Here is a 15919-nt window from a genome sequence, read left to right as displayed (position 1 = left end):
CAAGTAAAAAGGTTAGTACTGGTAGAACTAGGGCTGTAAATCCCCATTTTAATCATGATATAATCTTATATCTAATCTTTGGATTTGTGCAGAAGGCAAACTCTGCTACCATACGACTTAGACTCGACTCATGTCCATCAATTGGCCCGCATGGCAAACATATTTATAACTTAGAGCTGGTATTGTGTCAGAGTTGGCCTGAAATCCTATTCAGCACTAATGGATGTATTGATCCAGACTGTAGTAAAGTTAGCCCCCTAATCTCCACCATCAGCCTCGTAGACACGGTCCGGCCCGTCACATGTGGGTATCTATACATCTGCTGTCTGAAGGACGCTGCTGTTTGCACTCCCATTATTCTTCAGTAACATCTCTTCTCCATCTGACAGCCTGTGTCTTTATCTCCCGTGGCGTGCTTCATGTTTATGCACGCGTCACTGCTTTCTGAGGGCTTCTTACCATTTAGCACCTTTTTCAGCCGCGAGGTGTCACCTCTGATGTTACGCTGCGGAGACAAACACACAGTGACAAGTTGAACTCCAGGTTTCCTCCTTCTAATGGAGGATCCTAAATCAACAGAGAGGTTTTCTATAAGAGGAGGCATCTTTCTGAGCAGGGTTGCAAATTAGAACAAAATTAATGATCAGACAGAGGAGGAAAGACAAGTTATACCGCAGATTTCTCTTAAATCAACAAGCAGATTGTTATCAAAGTGCAGAAGAGGCCAGCATGAATCAGACTGAGGCAGTAATGGAGTAAATGTCATGGTGCTGAAGCTGCAGACCTTTGGATCATCAGATATCAGGACTGTCCTCATGAGGACGCGGTCTTTACAGCTGCTCTAATAAAGGAGAAAGACCTACAGTAGTACAGGGTTGTCAAACTCATGGCCCGGGGGCCACAATGAGGTCTGCAGATTTCCTCCAGTATAAAAACGTCAACTTAAGCTTTGATTTAAAATATCCTTATGTAATAAACATTTTGATAAATAGTTAAATAAATTAGATAAAAAGTCAGGATGTAAAAAGGAAATTCATAATTGTGTTTTCATAGTTTTGATTTTGTACATCACAATTATGAATTACACTCATGATTTTGACTTTTCATCTCCTATTTTCACCTTCAAGGTTCACAGTTTTAAATTTTTGGTCGTATTTTGACTGTTTTGACTCCAAACTTTGACTTTTAATCCCATATTTTGACATTTTAGAATTTCAGTTGGAAAGTTTGGCTCATAATTTTGCCTTTTAAATGCATGATTTTGAATTTTATCTCATATTTTGACCTTTTTAACTCATTCTTTTTAATATTATCTCACATTGTGACATTTTAAACTCCTAACTTTGACTTTTAATCCCATATTTTGACATTTTAGACTCAGTTCATAATTTTGCCATGTTTTTTTTGCCTTTTAAAAACTCATGGTTTTGACTTTTATCTCATATTTTGAAGTTTGAAGCATGACTGCAGATTTCTATTCAAACATTTGCCCTTAAAAACAGTTATTACGACATTTAACCCCTTAAAGCCTGTTAAACCAAATAATATCTAGACATTTTTAATTTTTTCTAACTGAAATATTTGTTTAACCTCCTACCCAAATCCAAAAAAAGAAAAATTGCCATAAAATTACATACATATTTTTTTGTATCACATTTGATACATTAAGGCATTTTGTAGGGCTTTTTTATAATTCATCTGCCTGTGTTAAAAATAATTTTAAGTAATTTATTGATCATTTTGATTAGATAGAGTTCCCATAAAAGTGTGTATCAAATATGATACAATAGGCATTTAGGGGTTAATTTCATTTTTGACCTTTTGAACTGTTAAGTTTGATTTTTTTAATCTCAGATTTTGAGCCTTAAACTTATGATTTTGACTTTTGTTAAAACTCGAAATGTGTTTTTTTATTAATAATAAGTTATTTTTCCATAATTCATTACTGACTAAAATGAGGTCGGCCGTTAAAATGTTGACCCTGTTTGGCTCTCAGGTTAGACCTAAATTCAGAATCCGGCCCCTGCTGTGACTGAGTTTGACACCCTGGCTGTAGTACGTCTAAAATCTGCACATTTTCCAAAGTGCTAAATTATACTGTGAGGCTCAATCAATGCACGGTTGCTCCTGATTGAGTTTAAAACACTATTCAGAAGAAAAGATGGGCCAAATGTATGCTAATATTTCTGACATCTGTGATAGATGTCACTTTGGGAAGGCTGCCCTGGGTCACACGTTCGGGTCACGCCCACAGATTGTCCCTCTTTGACATCTTCAGCTGGTCCTCTACACCGATGGCCTTGTTCTGGTGCTCCAAAGCTTTTCTAAAGCTCCCATCTTCTCTGCATCAGGCTGTTATGTTTGGTTCGTTAGTAGCTAAGAGAATCTTTCTGGGGGAATGGAAAACTGCCAGCGCTCCTTGTTTGGCTGGATGGGTTAGAGAATTATTGTCAGGTAAAGGCTCTGCAGCCTTAAACGAGGGTTTTAGAAGAGTGTCTGGGCCCAGTCTTTAGATATCGTCATGCTTTCACCTCTTCATTGTAGTTCCTGCCGGGTGATGTGTAATTTAGTGATATCCTCTGTCACACGCTTCAAGGAGGCTGAAGCTTCGCTGCATTTTTCTCTGCAGAGTCTGACTGTTGTTTTTTTTTTTTTGCTCATGTGTTATTGCTCTGTCATGTTTTTGTTGGGATAATGGTCCTGTTAGTCTCTTAATGTGTATTTGTCTTATAACATAATAATAATTTTTAAAGAAGCATTTTTTACCAGAATAGGAATTTCCTGCAATGATTGCTGGGTTCATTCATCTCTTGTCAGCGTACTCCTGAACTAGAGGCAGATTTTACAGCGCTGATAGTTTTTGATGCATGTGATTGTTCTTTACCATTCAGAAAATATGCGCTGAAACAAGCCGTTCTCAGATGTTTCCCTTATGATGTCATGTGGGGAGTTAGTCCCGCCCCCAGGTTTGGTTGGCTCAGCAAAGATTTTTAGGCTTTAGGCCACTTTTTCCTCACTCTAAGTCCCTCTACAGCTCCCTGTCACTAATGGAGAACAAAAAAAAGCATCACTTTTTTAGAACATTACAAAAATGTCTTTGGTGAAAACCCTGATGTTTGATAAAGTCTGACACACTGTCATTATATTCCTCAACATTTTAAGTATGAAAGAGTAATATATAACTGATTAATGTGATATATTTACAGTATATATATATATTTATATTTATTCTCATCCTATGTATTCATTTATTTATTTCACCTTGTCTTTTAGAGATATATATATATATATATACATTATGTATTGTCTTATATTTTTTGTATTAATAATGCCTTACTGTATGTTTTGTTTTTGATATTTGCATAATAGCTCTCAATGTGTGTTTTATTTTTGTTTTGTTTTTTTTTTTGTTTTGTTATTTGTGATTGTTTGAGTTTAATTGTAAAAATTAAACATTCAATAAAAGAAAAAAAAATGGTTGGCCCTCCCCACTTGGAGAAAAGTTCCGCCCTCCTCTCAGCAGGCAGGATCAAGAGAGCCACATTCATAAAATTACATCAATTTCCTGAGAGGGGCGGAGTCAGAGGCGGAGTCAGACAGCTCATTAACATTTAAACCACAGACACAGAAACAGCTCGTTCTCAGGAAGGCTGAAACAGAGGGGCTTTTAGACATGCAGACATCCAAAACTGGAGTGTTTTTTTCAGTAACAAACTTCACAGTCATGTTTTAGGGACCTCTGAGACCGATATAAACTTGTCTGAAAGGGTCAAATATGCGACCTTTAAAAGAACAGCCATAGTTTCTAGGGATGCACAATATTATCAACACAATATCAGCAGATATTAGCCTCAGATATTAGTATTGGCAGATATGAAAGGTATGCCAATATAACAACTGTACATGTCTGCAGTATCTGTCTTATATCAGTCTTAGATATCAGAAAGCTTGCATCAGTACCATCAGGTATGGGAGGCCGTCTACCCACACACAGCTCAGCTTGACTGAGCCCCTCTTTGCTCAAGAGGACTTGTTTTTTAAAACAAAAAAATATGTATATCTGTGTTAATATCAGCTAGAATGAGTTTAGAAATATTGGCTGCAAAAATCTATTTTCATGCATCTCTAATAGCATGGTTTTAAAACACTGGGTATTGATAATGATGAAAAAACAGAACAGAGAAGAAGTGGGCAAAGCCTCACAACTCTCTGATGGCCAGCAGGGGGCGTCTGCTAATTAATGGAAAATGAACCGTGAACCAAAAATCAACAGAGTTCTCCTCTGCTAGTGTCAGGATTCATCACTAATCATCACTTCACACACACACAGATGAAAGACATAGCTCCAAATGTCAAGTCACTTCTAATTAACGCTGAGCCTCGTCGTCCCTTCTTCCTCTGCACCGCTGCTTTAAATAACGCCTGCTTTAAAATACTATTTTAAGGATGCCAGTGGTGAAATGATCTATCCCATCTGGACTTTACTCCTCGAAGCTTCAGCACCTCAAGAATCTACCCCTGCACTTTCACTTATGGTGTGTGGGGAGGTGTTTTATGTCAGACACATCCCTAGGTCACCCCCTCCCTGCATTATGTGGAAGAGATTCAGAAACACTGAAACGTTTGGCTTCATTATCTGCTGTCTCTCCTCCTCAGGGAGAGCTAACCATGACCAGCGACATGGAGAACCTCCAGAACGCCATCTTCCTGGACCTGGTTCCTGACAGCTGGACGAAGCGGGCCTACCCCTCCATGTCCGGCCTCGCTCTGTGGTTCACAGACCTGTTAGCCAGGATCAGGGAGCTGGAGTCCTGGTCAGCTGACTTCGTTTTACCCGCTGCCGTTTGGCTCGCTGGCTTCTTCAACCCGCAGTCCTTCCTCACCGCCATCATGCAGGCCATGGCTCGCAGGTACGACGAGTTTAAGTTAGGATGTCGAGGGAGAGGTGGAGGATATTCTAGAGGAGTCCGAGAGGATGCTGTGGATGAAAAATGTGAATATTGAACACAAAACTGATTTAAACAGAGGGACAGGAGAAGGTAGGGAACACCTGGACTGATTTAAAGAGGTGGATGACCTTACTTACCTTACTGTGAAGTTTGGGCTTTAGATTTATTGGTTACAGCAGGGTGTTAAACTGAATCACAGCAGGGGCCGGATTCTGAATTTAGGTCTAACCTGAGGGCCTAACAGGGCCAAGAATTTACAATAAACAGCCACCCTCGTTTTTATCAGTAATGAATTATGGAAAAATAACTTATTACTAATAAAAAACATGTTTCGAATTTTAATAAAGGTCAAAATGATAAGTTTAAGACCCAAAATCTGAGAGAAAAAATCAAACTTATCAGTTCAAAAGGTCAAAAGTGAAAATAAATGTCTTAATAACTGTTTTTTTAAAGGCAAATGTTTGAAATAGAAATTTGCAATCATGTTTCAAATGTCAAAATATGAGATAAAATTCAAAATCATTCATTTTTAAAACAAACAACAAAGCAAAATTATGAATTGTCTAAAATGTCAAAATATGGGATTAAAAGTCAAAGTTTGGAGTCAAAAAGGTCAAAATATGACCTAAAACTTAAAATTGTGAACCTTGAAGGTGAAAATAGGAGATGAAAAGTTGAAATCATAAATGTAATTCATAATTGTGATATACAAAATCAATAATATGAAAACATGATTACGTAAACACGGATTTCCTTTTTACATCCAGACTTTTATGTTATTCATTTAACTCTTTATCCTTTATTTATAAATCCCAAAGAACAGTCTTAAAACACATAAAAATAGAGATATTGATTTAAACTTCAGGTTTTTGTCCTGTACAGGGATGCTTTTAAAATAATTAATGTCTGAGATGTCCCAGCAAAAACTCACAACTCCAGTGATGTTTACATACAGGTGTATCTACACCGCGCTCCAAATTATTATTCAAATTATGTTTTTCTCTGATTTTCCTAAATTTTCAAGTCATCAACTGTTAGAGCATAATTCACATTTTAGTGAACAAACCTCCCAGTGACAACAATTGTTTTTCAGAAATGAAAAAAACTCTAGTTCCTAACATTTTATAGGTTATAAAGAACTGGAAATGTTCATTTGTTGAATCTGCAGCATTAGGAGGTCATATTTACTGAAATCAAAGCTATTTCAATCAAAAACATCTTAACAGGCCAAGTTCCATGTTAACATAGGAGCCCTTCTCTGATATCACCTTCACTATTCTTGCATCCATTGAACTTGTGAGTTTTTGGAGAGTTTCTGCTTGAATTTCTTTGCAGGATGTCAGAATATCCTCCCAGAGCTGCTGTTTTGATGTGAACTGCCTCCCACCCTCATAGATCTTTAGCTTGAGGATGCTCCAAAGGTTCTCAACAGGGTTAAAGGTCAGGGGAGGATGGGGGCCACACCATGAGTTTCTCTCCTTTTATGCCCATAGCAGCCAATGACACAGAGGGATTCTTTGCAGCATGAGATGGTTCATTGTCATGCATGAAGATCATTTTGCTACAGAAGGCACGGTTCTTCTTTTTGTACCATGGAAGAAAGTGGTCAGTCAGAAACTCTAGATACTTTGCCGAGGTCATTTTCACATCTTTAGGGACCCTAAAGGGATCTACCAGCTCTATCCCTATGATCCCGGCCTAAAACATGACTCCGCCCCCTCCTTGCTGATGTCACAGCCTTGGTGGCCATCCACCAACCATCCACTACTCCATCCAGAGTGCAGCAGCATGGAGCAGGTCTTGGTCATGTGACCAGATCAGAGTTAGTCAGACTGATTCATCACTATAGTTAACATGGTTCCCTTTTTTGTCTGACAGGAACGAGTGGCCTCTGGACAGCATGTGTCTGCAGTGTGACGTCACCAAGAAGAACCGAGAAGACTTCAGCTTACCCCCTCGTGAAGGCGCGTACGTACACGGGCTGTACATGGAGGGAGCGCGCTGGGACACACAGGTACCCGAGCCATTCACTGATTCTGTGTTAAGCTGACAGACGAAACAATGTGCTGATTCTGACGTCTGTTCTCCAGGGAAACTCGACTCACAAAGTCAGAAACACTTTGATTCTCCGTGTACAGAAATATCCCTTTACAGTGTTAGTACAGCACGCCAACATGAGGCGAGCTCACCTCAGTGTGCATCTTTAACTGAGTCAACTAAAGGAAGCTGAATATTTTAGCCCCAGGGTCCTCCTTACTCCCTTTGTGGCTTAATTTTCTGCTTTGCATCCCGCCTGCGTTCAGCTCTCGGTGCATTTTTCAGCTTCCCAGAGCTCTATCTGTCTCCATACGTACAGCTCGTGTATAGGCGGCTGGCTTTCACTCAGCATCCCTGTAGACTTCTTAATTAGGGAATGTGCCGAGTGTGCACTTGAACACTTAGATCGCCCTTTAGAGGAGCGCTTCCTCTTTTCTTCATTAAACTTGGAGACACTCACAAATAGACAGGTGGACAGACGGGCCGGGCTTCTCCCCGCACCTCCTCCTCCTCCTCCTGTCTTTGTGTCCTCCTCTCAGCCCCGGGGCCGGCTCCGTGTCTGCGGCCCCGAGCAGCAGAGAGGAAGCAGCGCTCCATCTGGACACAGCTCTGCGCAGCAGTAAAAGTCAAAGATTTATGATAAACTCTCTCATCTTTATTAATGAAGCTCTCCTTTTATTCAGAGAGGCTTCAGACATCAAAGACAGCAGGATCCTGTATGATAAACACCGTGTGTGCTGAATAGATGGGATAGAAATGCTGACGTTACACAGCAGGAAGTGTGAGAGCGTGTGATTCACCACTCAAAGCCACCAGAACAAAACAAAGACAACGGTACGCTTACCATATCATTATGAAGATTATGTACAGCGCAGATGAAAGTGTAGAAAACACGCTTCCATCTAAACCTCATCTAAGCGCTGGAGTACAGACGTTTGACACAACACTGCTGTCGCTACAGACCTGTTTATAAATGTAGACTCACACCTTTAAATAAAAAACACAATAGAAATGACTGGTGGTGTATCAGCATCAAGCACAGGGATGGTAACCTTTGGTTACCATGGAAACCACATTTATTTTATCCTCATAGCTAGAAGGCCAAATTACTACAAAGCCTTAAAACCAGGGTGTCAAACTGAATCACAGCAGGGGCCGGATTCTGAATTTAGGTCTAACCTGAGGGCCTAACAGGGCCAAGATTTTACAATAAACAGCCACCCTCGTTTTTATCAGTAATGAATTATGGAAAAATAACTTATTACTAATAAAAAACATGTTTCGAATTTTAATAAAGGTCAAAAATGAAATTAAATGTTGTTATAACTGTTTTTTCAAGACAAATGTTGGAAATAGAAATTTGCAATCATGTTTCAAATGTCAAAATATGAGATAAAATTCAAAATCATTCATTTTTAAAAGGTAAAAAAGAAGGCAAAATTATGAATTGAGTCTAAAATGTCAAAATATGGGATTAAATGTCAAATTTTGGAGTTGAAAATGTCAAAATGTGAGATAATATTAAAAAGAATAAGTTAAAAAAGTCAAAATATGAGATAAAATTCTTGATCGACAGCCAATCAGATCCTCCAGTTCAGTGCCCGTGAAATTTTTTTGGGTCTACCACTTGACTTTTTTGTTCCATAACCCTCAGGATCTTTTAGAAATTCAGAATGACGGTCTTACAGCATCTTACCTCAGCAGCGATGGTGTGTTGCGAGAGGCCTGGCTTATGCAGCTCAACAATCTGACCACGCTCAAAGACAGAGAGCTTTTTGCCATTGCCATCAGGAGGTCATGACAGTGAGAATACCTGACAGAAAGTCACATTGAATCCACATTTTTGTGCAGGTTTTGGCTTTTAAAGGCTGTGGTCTTAAACTTTTGATCAGCTGACAAACGGCCTATTTCAGTTTCATTTTAAAGCTCTTTTTAGAACCTTATTAAGATCCAACAGTGCAAAATGTGAATTCTTGCAATTTTTCAACTGGTCTTAAGGTTTTGATCAGGAGTGTATTAATTCAACGTGATGGTCTTCCACGAGCTGCAGCGTTTAGAGTGTGTTGCAGTAAAATGCTAAGTTCAAGGACCGTGGTTAATCGTGACGATCGCCTCATCCCCAGTCACAGGTTAGCATGCAAGTCTTTAGCAGCTGTTAGTAGTGACGCTCTGACAGCAGGACAATCCCACGGACAAATCCCCCTGTTCAACCAACAGGACCAGATTTAGGGAACTAGACTAGTCCATGTTGGACAGTCCTGCTGACCAGGTTCTAAGTAATGTTAACCTGTTGCTGTCTTTTTTCTTTTTAAGTAGCACCTGTGCAATGAGAGCAGAGCAAATCCCTCAATGGATTGCACATTTCATCAGAATCCCTCCAGGGTCTGAGTGAAAATAATCCATGAGCATCTCTTCCAAACCATCTCTGCTCAGTTGTTTTGTTCTGGATGGTCATGCTAACCTGTCCAGGTAAGCATGAACAGGGCCAAAGAGGAAACACCCACTAGTTTAGAAACAGCTCCACATAATCTAGATGTAAAATTGCCCCTCATTTTCTCCTGTTAATAAGCCCCAAGGCTGGCATACTTCAGCATTTTTACACTTTTTTACTCCAAATTTCCAGGGCCCTAAAGTAATTTCTCTCAGTATGATGTTATTTAAACAATAAAAGTCTGTTAGTGTAAGGATGGTGACTAAAGTGTCATTAATCTTGTTTCTAATGATCCCTCCTGGCCTTCTTAAAAACACACATCATTTGTATTTATACCCAAACACACATAAAGTTACTCGTCTTTAATACCTCTTCAAAGTTTTATAACGAATGCAGATGCAATTAGGGCTTTGTCCTCGGAGCTTTCCAAAGTCGTCGGGATTTACATTCATTCCTGAAAGTCAGTGTGCATGCATGCTGAAAGTAGTGTTTGTCAGGCGCTAAGTGTAGGAGGATTAATTAATGAGACAGAGCGCTCTGTTTCAGCCTGTTTACGGAGACTCTGTGTTCTGAGGCAGGACGCTCACTCTGACGACTTTCAACACTTTTCAAGGGTACCAGTGTGTGTGTTGGCGTGAGTGTGTGTCCTGTAAACGGGGAGTCCAACGCTACTCCAGCCAGCTAAGATTAGTCAAACATCTATTTTTCTCTCCTCCAACAAAGGAGCGTTATTAAAGGCAGCCTCAATGGGAAGTACAGTGTCTGAGGAAGTTTTCGCTGCACCTCAAACTCATTTAGAACTTCGCTCTGCTCTGTGAAGACTTTCTGTCTGTGCTTGACTGGCTCGTCATCCACCCACACACTTCCTCCCCTATTCTCTCCCCTCGTCCCCCCTCCTCCCTCCCCCTCCTCTCTCCTACCCTCTAACTTTTCTTTCTCTGTCTCAGACTGGCCTGATTGTTGACGCACGGCTGAAGGAGCTCACCCCGACCATGCCGGTCATCTTCATCAGAGCGGTTCCTGTGGACAAACAGGAGAGCAGGAACGTGTACCAGTGTCCCGTCTATAAGACCCGACAGAGAGGGCCGACCTACGTTTGGACCTTCAACCTGAAGACCAAAGAAAACCCGTCAAAGTGGACTTTAGCCGGAGTGGCTCTGCTGCTGCAGATCTAAGAGGAGCTCTGGTTCTAGAGCAAACAGGGTCTAAAGTTTGGTTTATACTGAACCAGAATTGCAGATTGACTGTCAAAGCAGAACTTTGTATTATACAGCATTAGAGATCTACACTCAGGGTTTTTGCTGCAACTACTATACCGTGTCTGGATGGACATACATTTAAGACAGCTACTGTTGTGGATAAGTTTACTGACTTTATATAAGCCTCCACTTCCACTGCTGTATCCTGCGTACCTGAAAACTGTCAAAGAATTTAATCCTTTAGTAGTGATTAATCCCTGAAAATCTGTAGCTAGGAGTTGTGCCAGCTCGTAGCAGATGATGAACATATGACTGTTGTATTGACTGTATAGCCATCATCTAAAGGTGTTTCACATTCCACCTTGTCTGCTTTACTCTATGCTTTCACATCAGGTCGCTCTGTGCCACACCTGTCCCTCTTCTCAGTCTAATACAGTAGGTGTTGGTACACATGTAGTCGGTCTCCAGGTCTGCCAAAAAGAATAAAAAATAGGCAACCACTGGAGTCTAGGTTTATGTGCAGACAACAGAGTCCATCCTGCAACAGCACTCCTCCTAATTTCACATCTATGTATCTATGCAGAAAGTACAAATACAAAGACGAGACTGTAACCCTGAGTAATAGGTATGACTCGGTATAGTCGGGGTCCAGACTCCTAAATGCCCTCTCTGTAAAGAGGGCACATAGTGTACTGAGATAATTTTGGTTATGAATTGGCTCTCACTTATGCTATACAAACTAAGATAAGTAAGAAAAGCCAAAATACTTTCTCTACATCAGAGTAGATGATCATCTGGAACAAAGTGGATCAGTCTAGAGCGCGGCGCCATGGTGTGCAGCCCAGATCAGCGGGGAAAGATCATGGGAGAACTGCAAGTTCACACAGGAATAGTATGTCAACAGTGGACTATTTTACCTTTGTGTTTCATTTATCATCCGTTCTGGTTTAAGTCCATGATGTTATTGCTTCCACCATTGGGTGAGGACATTAGAAAGTTAAAAGGTTAATGTTTGCTTAAAGAATCTGTGGTTTTATGTCAAATTCTTTAGCTAAAAGTCTTCAAAAGTTAACTTTTCCTCATCAATGGCGATGTTGTAGCTCTGTGACCCACTGACCTCTCAGTGACCCTTTGCTCTCGCTGCGGGATGAGTCGTAATGTTGATATAGAGATGATGTATGAACAGGAGTCAGTGCATTGTGTTTTATTTTGAAAGAACCAGATATACTCCGTTGTGACTTCCTCTTCTGGAGCTTCCTGATCAACAAGTATTGATGCGGTTTGGCGGCGGCTGGTGCTGAAAATAGACCTGCAGCGTATCTCGAACGAAGTGTCACTCCAGGCACGTCCCGCTGCAGGTCTTGAGCGCCGGCTGTGGAAGTGCTCTGATAGACGAGAGAAGGAGCGATTTACTCCGCAGTATGATTTGCCAGTGGTTCGCGGCGCATTTTCTGTATGTGGAAATTGGAGGTAAATGTCTCTCGTCTGTTCACGTCATATCTGTGAATCATGGACCCGTTTAACCCTGTGATCTGCATGGTCCATGTGGAAGCAGGATGACGGCTGTTTTTGGTGTTTTAAAGAAAAAATAAGCATCAATATTAGCAGGATGGACTTTCCACACTTCTTCTTGGCGGATTTTCAAACCAACTATGTACATCTGTGGAGGAAGAAGCGGCTCCTCAAAGCTTTGAAAATGAATAATCAGCAGTTTAAAACTGTTGAAATCAGCCATGAACGGTTTGTTTGACCCTGATTGAACTCTTTTGTTGAAGTCATAAAAATGCTAGTGCTCTGTTTGTGCTTTTATAGAGACTTGGTGTGTCTGTGAGTCACTATGAGGAGGTGTTTTTTTAGCTGGAGCCAGTCACAGAATAAATTAAACTTTGGGCTGATTTCACACATTTTACTGAGCAGAAAAACTACCTATGCTGTGTGCACGTTTTCTGGAATCATAATCACGTCTTCACTGATTATTTAAAGTTGTATTTTTGTATTTTAACACTAATTGTGATTCCTTCTTGGAAACTTCCAGAATAAAGATGCTTTATCGTGTCTTCCCAGATTGTGAGTTTGGTTTTATTTCCCATCCCTCTACAATATATTCCATTTAATGCCAATCTGCAGCCGTTCTCCTATCTCCTATTTCCAGTCTGCCGCTCTCCTCCAACTCTTCAGAGCTGCTCTCTCCTCTTCCTCTTCTCTTCTTCCTCCTCTCTGAGATTAAACAACGCTCCGAAGCAGAAAGTGTGTCGTCTCACACAGATATCCCTCCTTGTCGGGTACAGTAGACGCAGTATAACCCGGCTCTGCTCGGTCTCAGTCCAGGATCTCTTGGAGAGCTCTAACGATGCACTCAGAGACCAAGAGCAGAGAGGAAGAGGAGGAGAGTCATGATGCAGCATTTATGTACAAATCCTTAATTCCTGCACACGTTGGGCCTGTGTGAACCTGTTCACTACACATGAAGCTGCAGCCTGGGACATATTCTGGTCTGTGGAGCAGCAGTGCTGCTGAAGTCCTCTGCAGCACAATCTCTGAGTTATTGTCACTGTAAATGTCCAACGCTGGAGTTTCTGCTGCTGATAAAAGTCATTGTCTTCAGCTCTGGTTTTCTTTAATATTATCAGCAATATTACAGCTGACAGGCTGATGTCTTATGTAGACTGGGGGTCGTAAAAAAATAGTCAGACCCCCCCCCATCCGGAGCTTTCAGCGTCAGACACACAGTCTAACAGCGATACACAAAAATGCACCATAGAGAAGTCATTACAGAGCTGGTACTTCTGGCCAATAGTCAACATCCAGGTCTGTGAGGACCAAGGACCTGAAGACTCTGACTTTAGTCTGCATGCTGAACTACTTTCAGGCCAAGTCTGAGGTTGATCTCAGCCTCACAGTCAGCAGATGGATGGAGTACGCTGCCAAGGTAGGTGAACGTGCTCCCACAGTTCAGACACAGATTCTATGGCAGTATTTGAGGCGTCCCTGAATGCCTGGATCTTTGTTCAGCCTCCTCACTCAGCAAGTTAAGAGGTCACACCACAGCATCTCAATTGGATTTAAGTCCAGACTTTGACTTGGCCACTCCAAAACCTTCATTTAGTTTATTCTGATCCATTCAGAGGTGGACTTGCTGGTGTGTTTGGGGTCGTTGTCCTGCTTCATAACCCAAGAGCTCTTGATCTTGAGGTCATGAACTGATGGCCGGACATTGGCCTTCAGGATTTTCTGGTAGACAGCAGAATTCATGATTCCATCAATCACAGCAAGTGGTCCAGGTCCTGAAGAAGCAAAGCAGCCCCAGACCATCACACTGACACCACCATGTTTGACTGTTGATGATGTTCTTTTTATCAAATGCTGTGTTATTTTTACTCCAGATGTAACGGGACACACACCTTCCAGAAAGTTCTACATTTGTCTCGTCAGTCCACAGAATATTTCTCCACTCTTGCTCTCTTGGAGTCATTTTGGTTGGCTGACCACTCCTGGGAAGGTTCACCACTGTTCCCAGTTTTCTCCATTTGTGGATAATGGCTCTGACCATGGTTCTCTGGAGTCCCAAAGCCTTGGAAATGTCTTTGTAACCTTTTCCAGTCTGATAGATTTCAGTCTCTTTGTTTCTCATTTGTTCTTGAATCTCTTTGGATGGTGGCGTGATGCGTTTCTTTCTGAGATCTTGTAGCCTACTTCACTTTGTCTGACAGCTTCTATTTAAGGGATTTCTACATTCAACTAATCTGGAGGTAATCAGGCCTGGGTGTGGCCAGTGAGACTGAACTCAGCTTTCCAAGAACTGTGGTTAATCCAGTGTTTCCCAAACATTCATTTAATTGTGGCGGACCGCCACAAATAAATTAGGCCCGCCAAAAATAGATTCTGGCGCTACCTGTTCGCCCTCGCTCTGTGAATGTAGAGTGCTGTTAAAATTAATTTATCGCAAATATCCGGGTATAAATTATGTGGAAGTTTTGAGCCGTCAGCATGCATTTCTCACTGGAGACTTCTCCCATTGTCCCTGAATGCATCTCTTAAGGCAGAGAGCTGTCTTTCTCTCTGACGCCCATCTGGAAAGCTGTGCACATGCGCGTAAGTGTATCAGCGGCGAGAGAAGCAGGGGAGAGGAAGGTAAACAGAGCAGCGTGGTGAGTTAGCGGCTAGTTAGATCTCTTTTAGATGCCTTTTAAGACAGATAATGAGAAACAGCGCTGGATCTGCAGTGTTGAGCAGTCATGCAACTTTGAAAAGGAAGAGGTCAAACTCACGCGGTATTCGTTAAAACGCGCAGCAAGATGACGCCGAGATAACGGCAGCAGTAACACAGCATGCCACTAACGACATGAGCCGTGTTGTTGGAAAGCCAGGATTTAAAAATCTCATAAAGACACTTAACCCAGAATATGAGATTTGCCTGGGTATGAACATTTTGCTGAAAACTCCCTCTCAGAGTCGTACATGTCAGAGAGAAGACGGTCCAGCAGCGGACAAATGTGATCCACTTCTCCATAACAATGAAGGTTTATCTCAGCCTAACAGTTCAGAACACCGACAACAAGTACTTAAAATGTCCCTGCCTCCAGATGAGCTTTTCCCCCATGATCACACAGGAGAGTTTACTGAATAAGGTCCAAAGACGCTCTCATGTTATGAACTTGTTAGAAACTGGTCCAGCAATCATCAGCACAGATAACGGACTAATATAATCACAGCTGTGAGCCTGAATAGTGGACTAGACTGCAGGGTTTTGGCCTCTGGCTGCATGCAGGATTGGTGAGTTTTGTGTAGGTTTGCTTCACCCTTAATTAAGGAAATAATCAATTTATAATCAGCATTAGTAAACATAACGCAGAAAATATTTCAGGACTCTCCATACACTGTAAAAGACCGAGTAGTCCTAGAAGTCCTTTTCAAAATTAAACTGCTGAAATTTTCATCACCAAACTGTGTCATTTGGGGCCGAATTAAATACAGCTGCTGAGAGGCCATTTCAAAATATCGCGATATATATCGTGTATCAGGATATAGCAAAAATATAACACCCCCCCAACTGACCACCACAAATAGATTCCTGTGCGAAACACTGTAATCACAGTTAATCATGATTTAACAAGGGGGGCGATTACTTTTTCACACAGGGACAGATGGATTTGGATTTTTTCCCCCTTAATAATTAAAATCATCAATAAGAAAGTGTGTTTTCTATTTACTTGGGTTTTCTTTGTGGATATTAAAATTGGTTTGATGATCTGGAACATTTAAGTGTGATAAATATGCAAAACAGTCAGGAATCAGAAAGGGGG

General features: G+C 41.2%; 1 protein-coding gene across 1 annotated transcript in view; it reads left to right on the top strand.

Annotated features, from left to right (window-relative positions):
• The window catches only part of dnah9 (dynein, axonemal, heavy chain 9), a 294417-nt gene extending 282897 nt beyond the window's left edge, over positions 1–11520 (top strand). The window contains exons 76-78 of the mRNA XM_041816205.1: positions 4657–4910; positions 6828–6963; positions 10365–11520. Coding sequence (XP_041672139.1) covers positions 4657–4910; positions 6828–6963; positions 10365–10592 — 618 coding nt within the window. The 3' untranslated portion in view covers positions 10593–11520. The remainder of the gene's footprint in view (positions 1–4656; positions 4911–6827; positions 6964–10364) is intronic.
• Positions 11521–15919: the final 4399 nt, after the last annotated feature.

This window comes from Cheilinus undulatus, linkage group 20, assembly GCF_018320785.1.
Source record: "Cheilinus undulatus linkage group 20, ASM1832078v1, whole genome shotgun sequence".
In the NCBI taxonomy this organism is placed as follows: domain Eukaryota; kingdom Metazoa; phylum Chordata; class Actinopteri; order Labriformes; family Labridae; genus Cheilinus; species Cheilinus undulatus.
The sequence above is the reverse complement of the archived record's forward strand: the minus strand, read 5'-3'. Positions and strand labels throughout refer to the sequence as shown.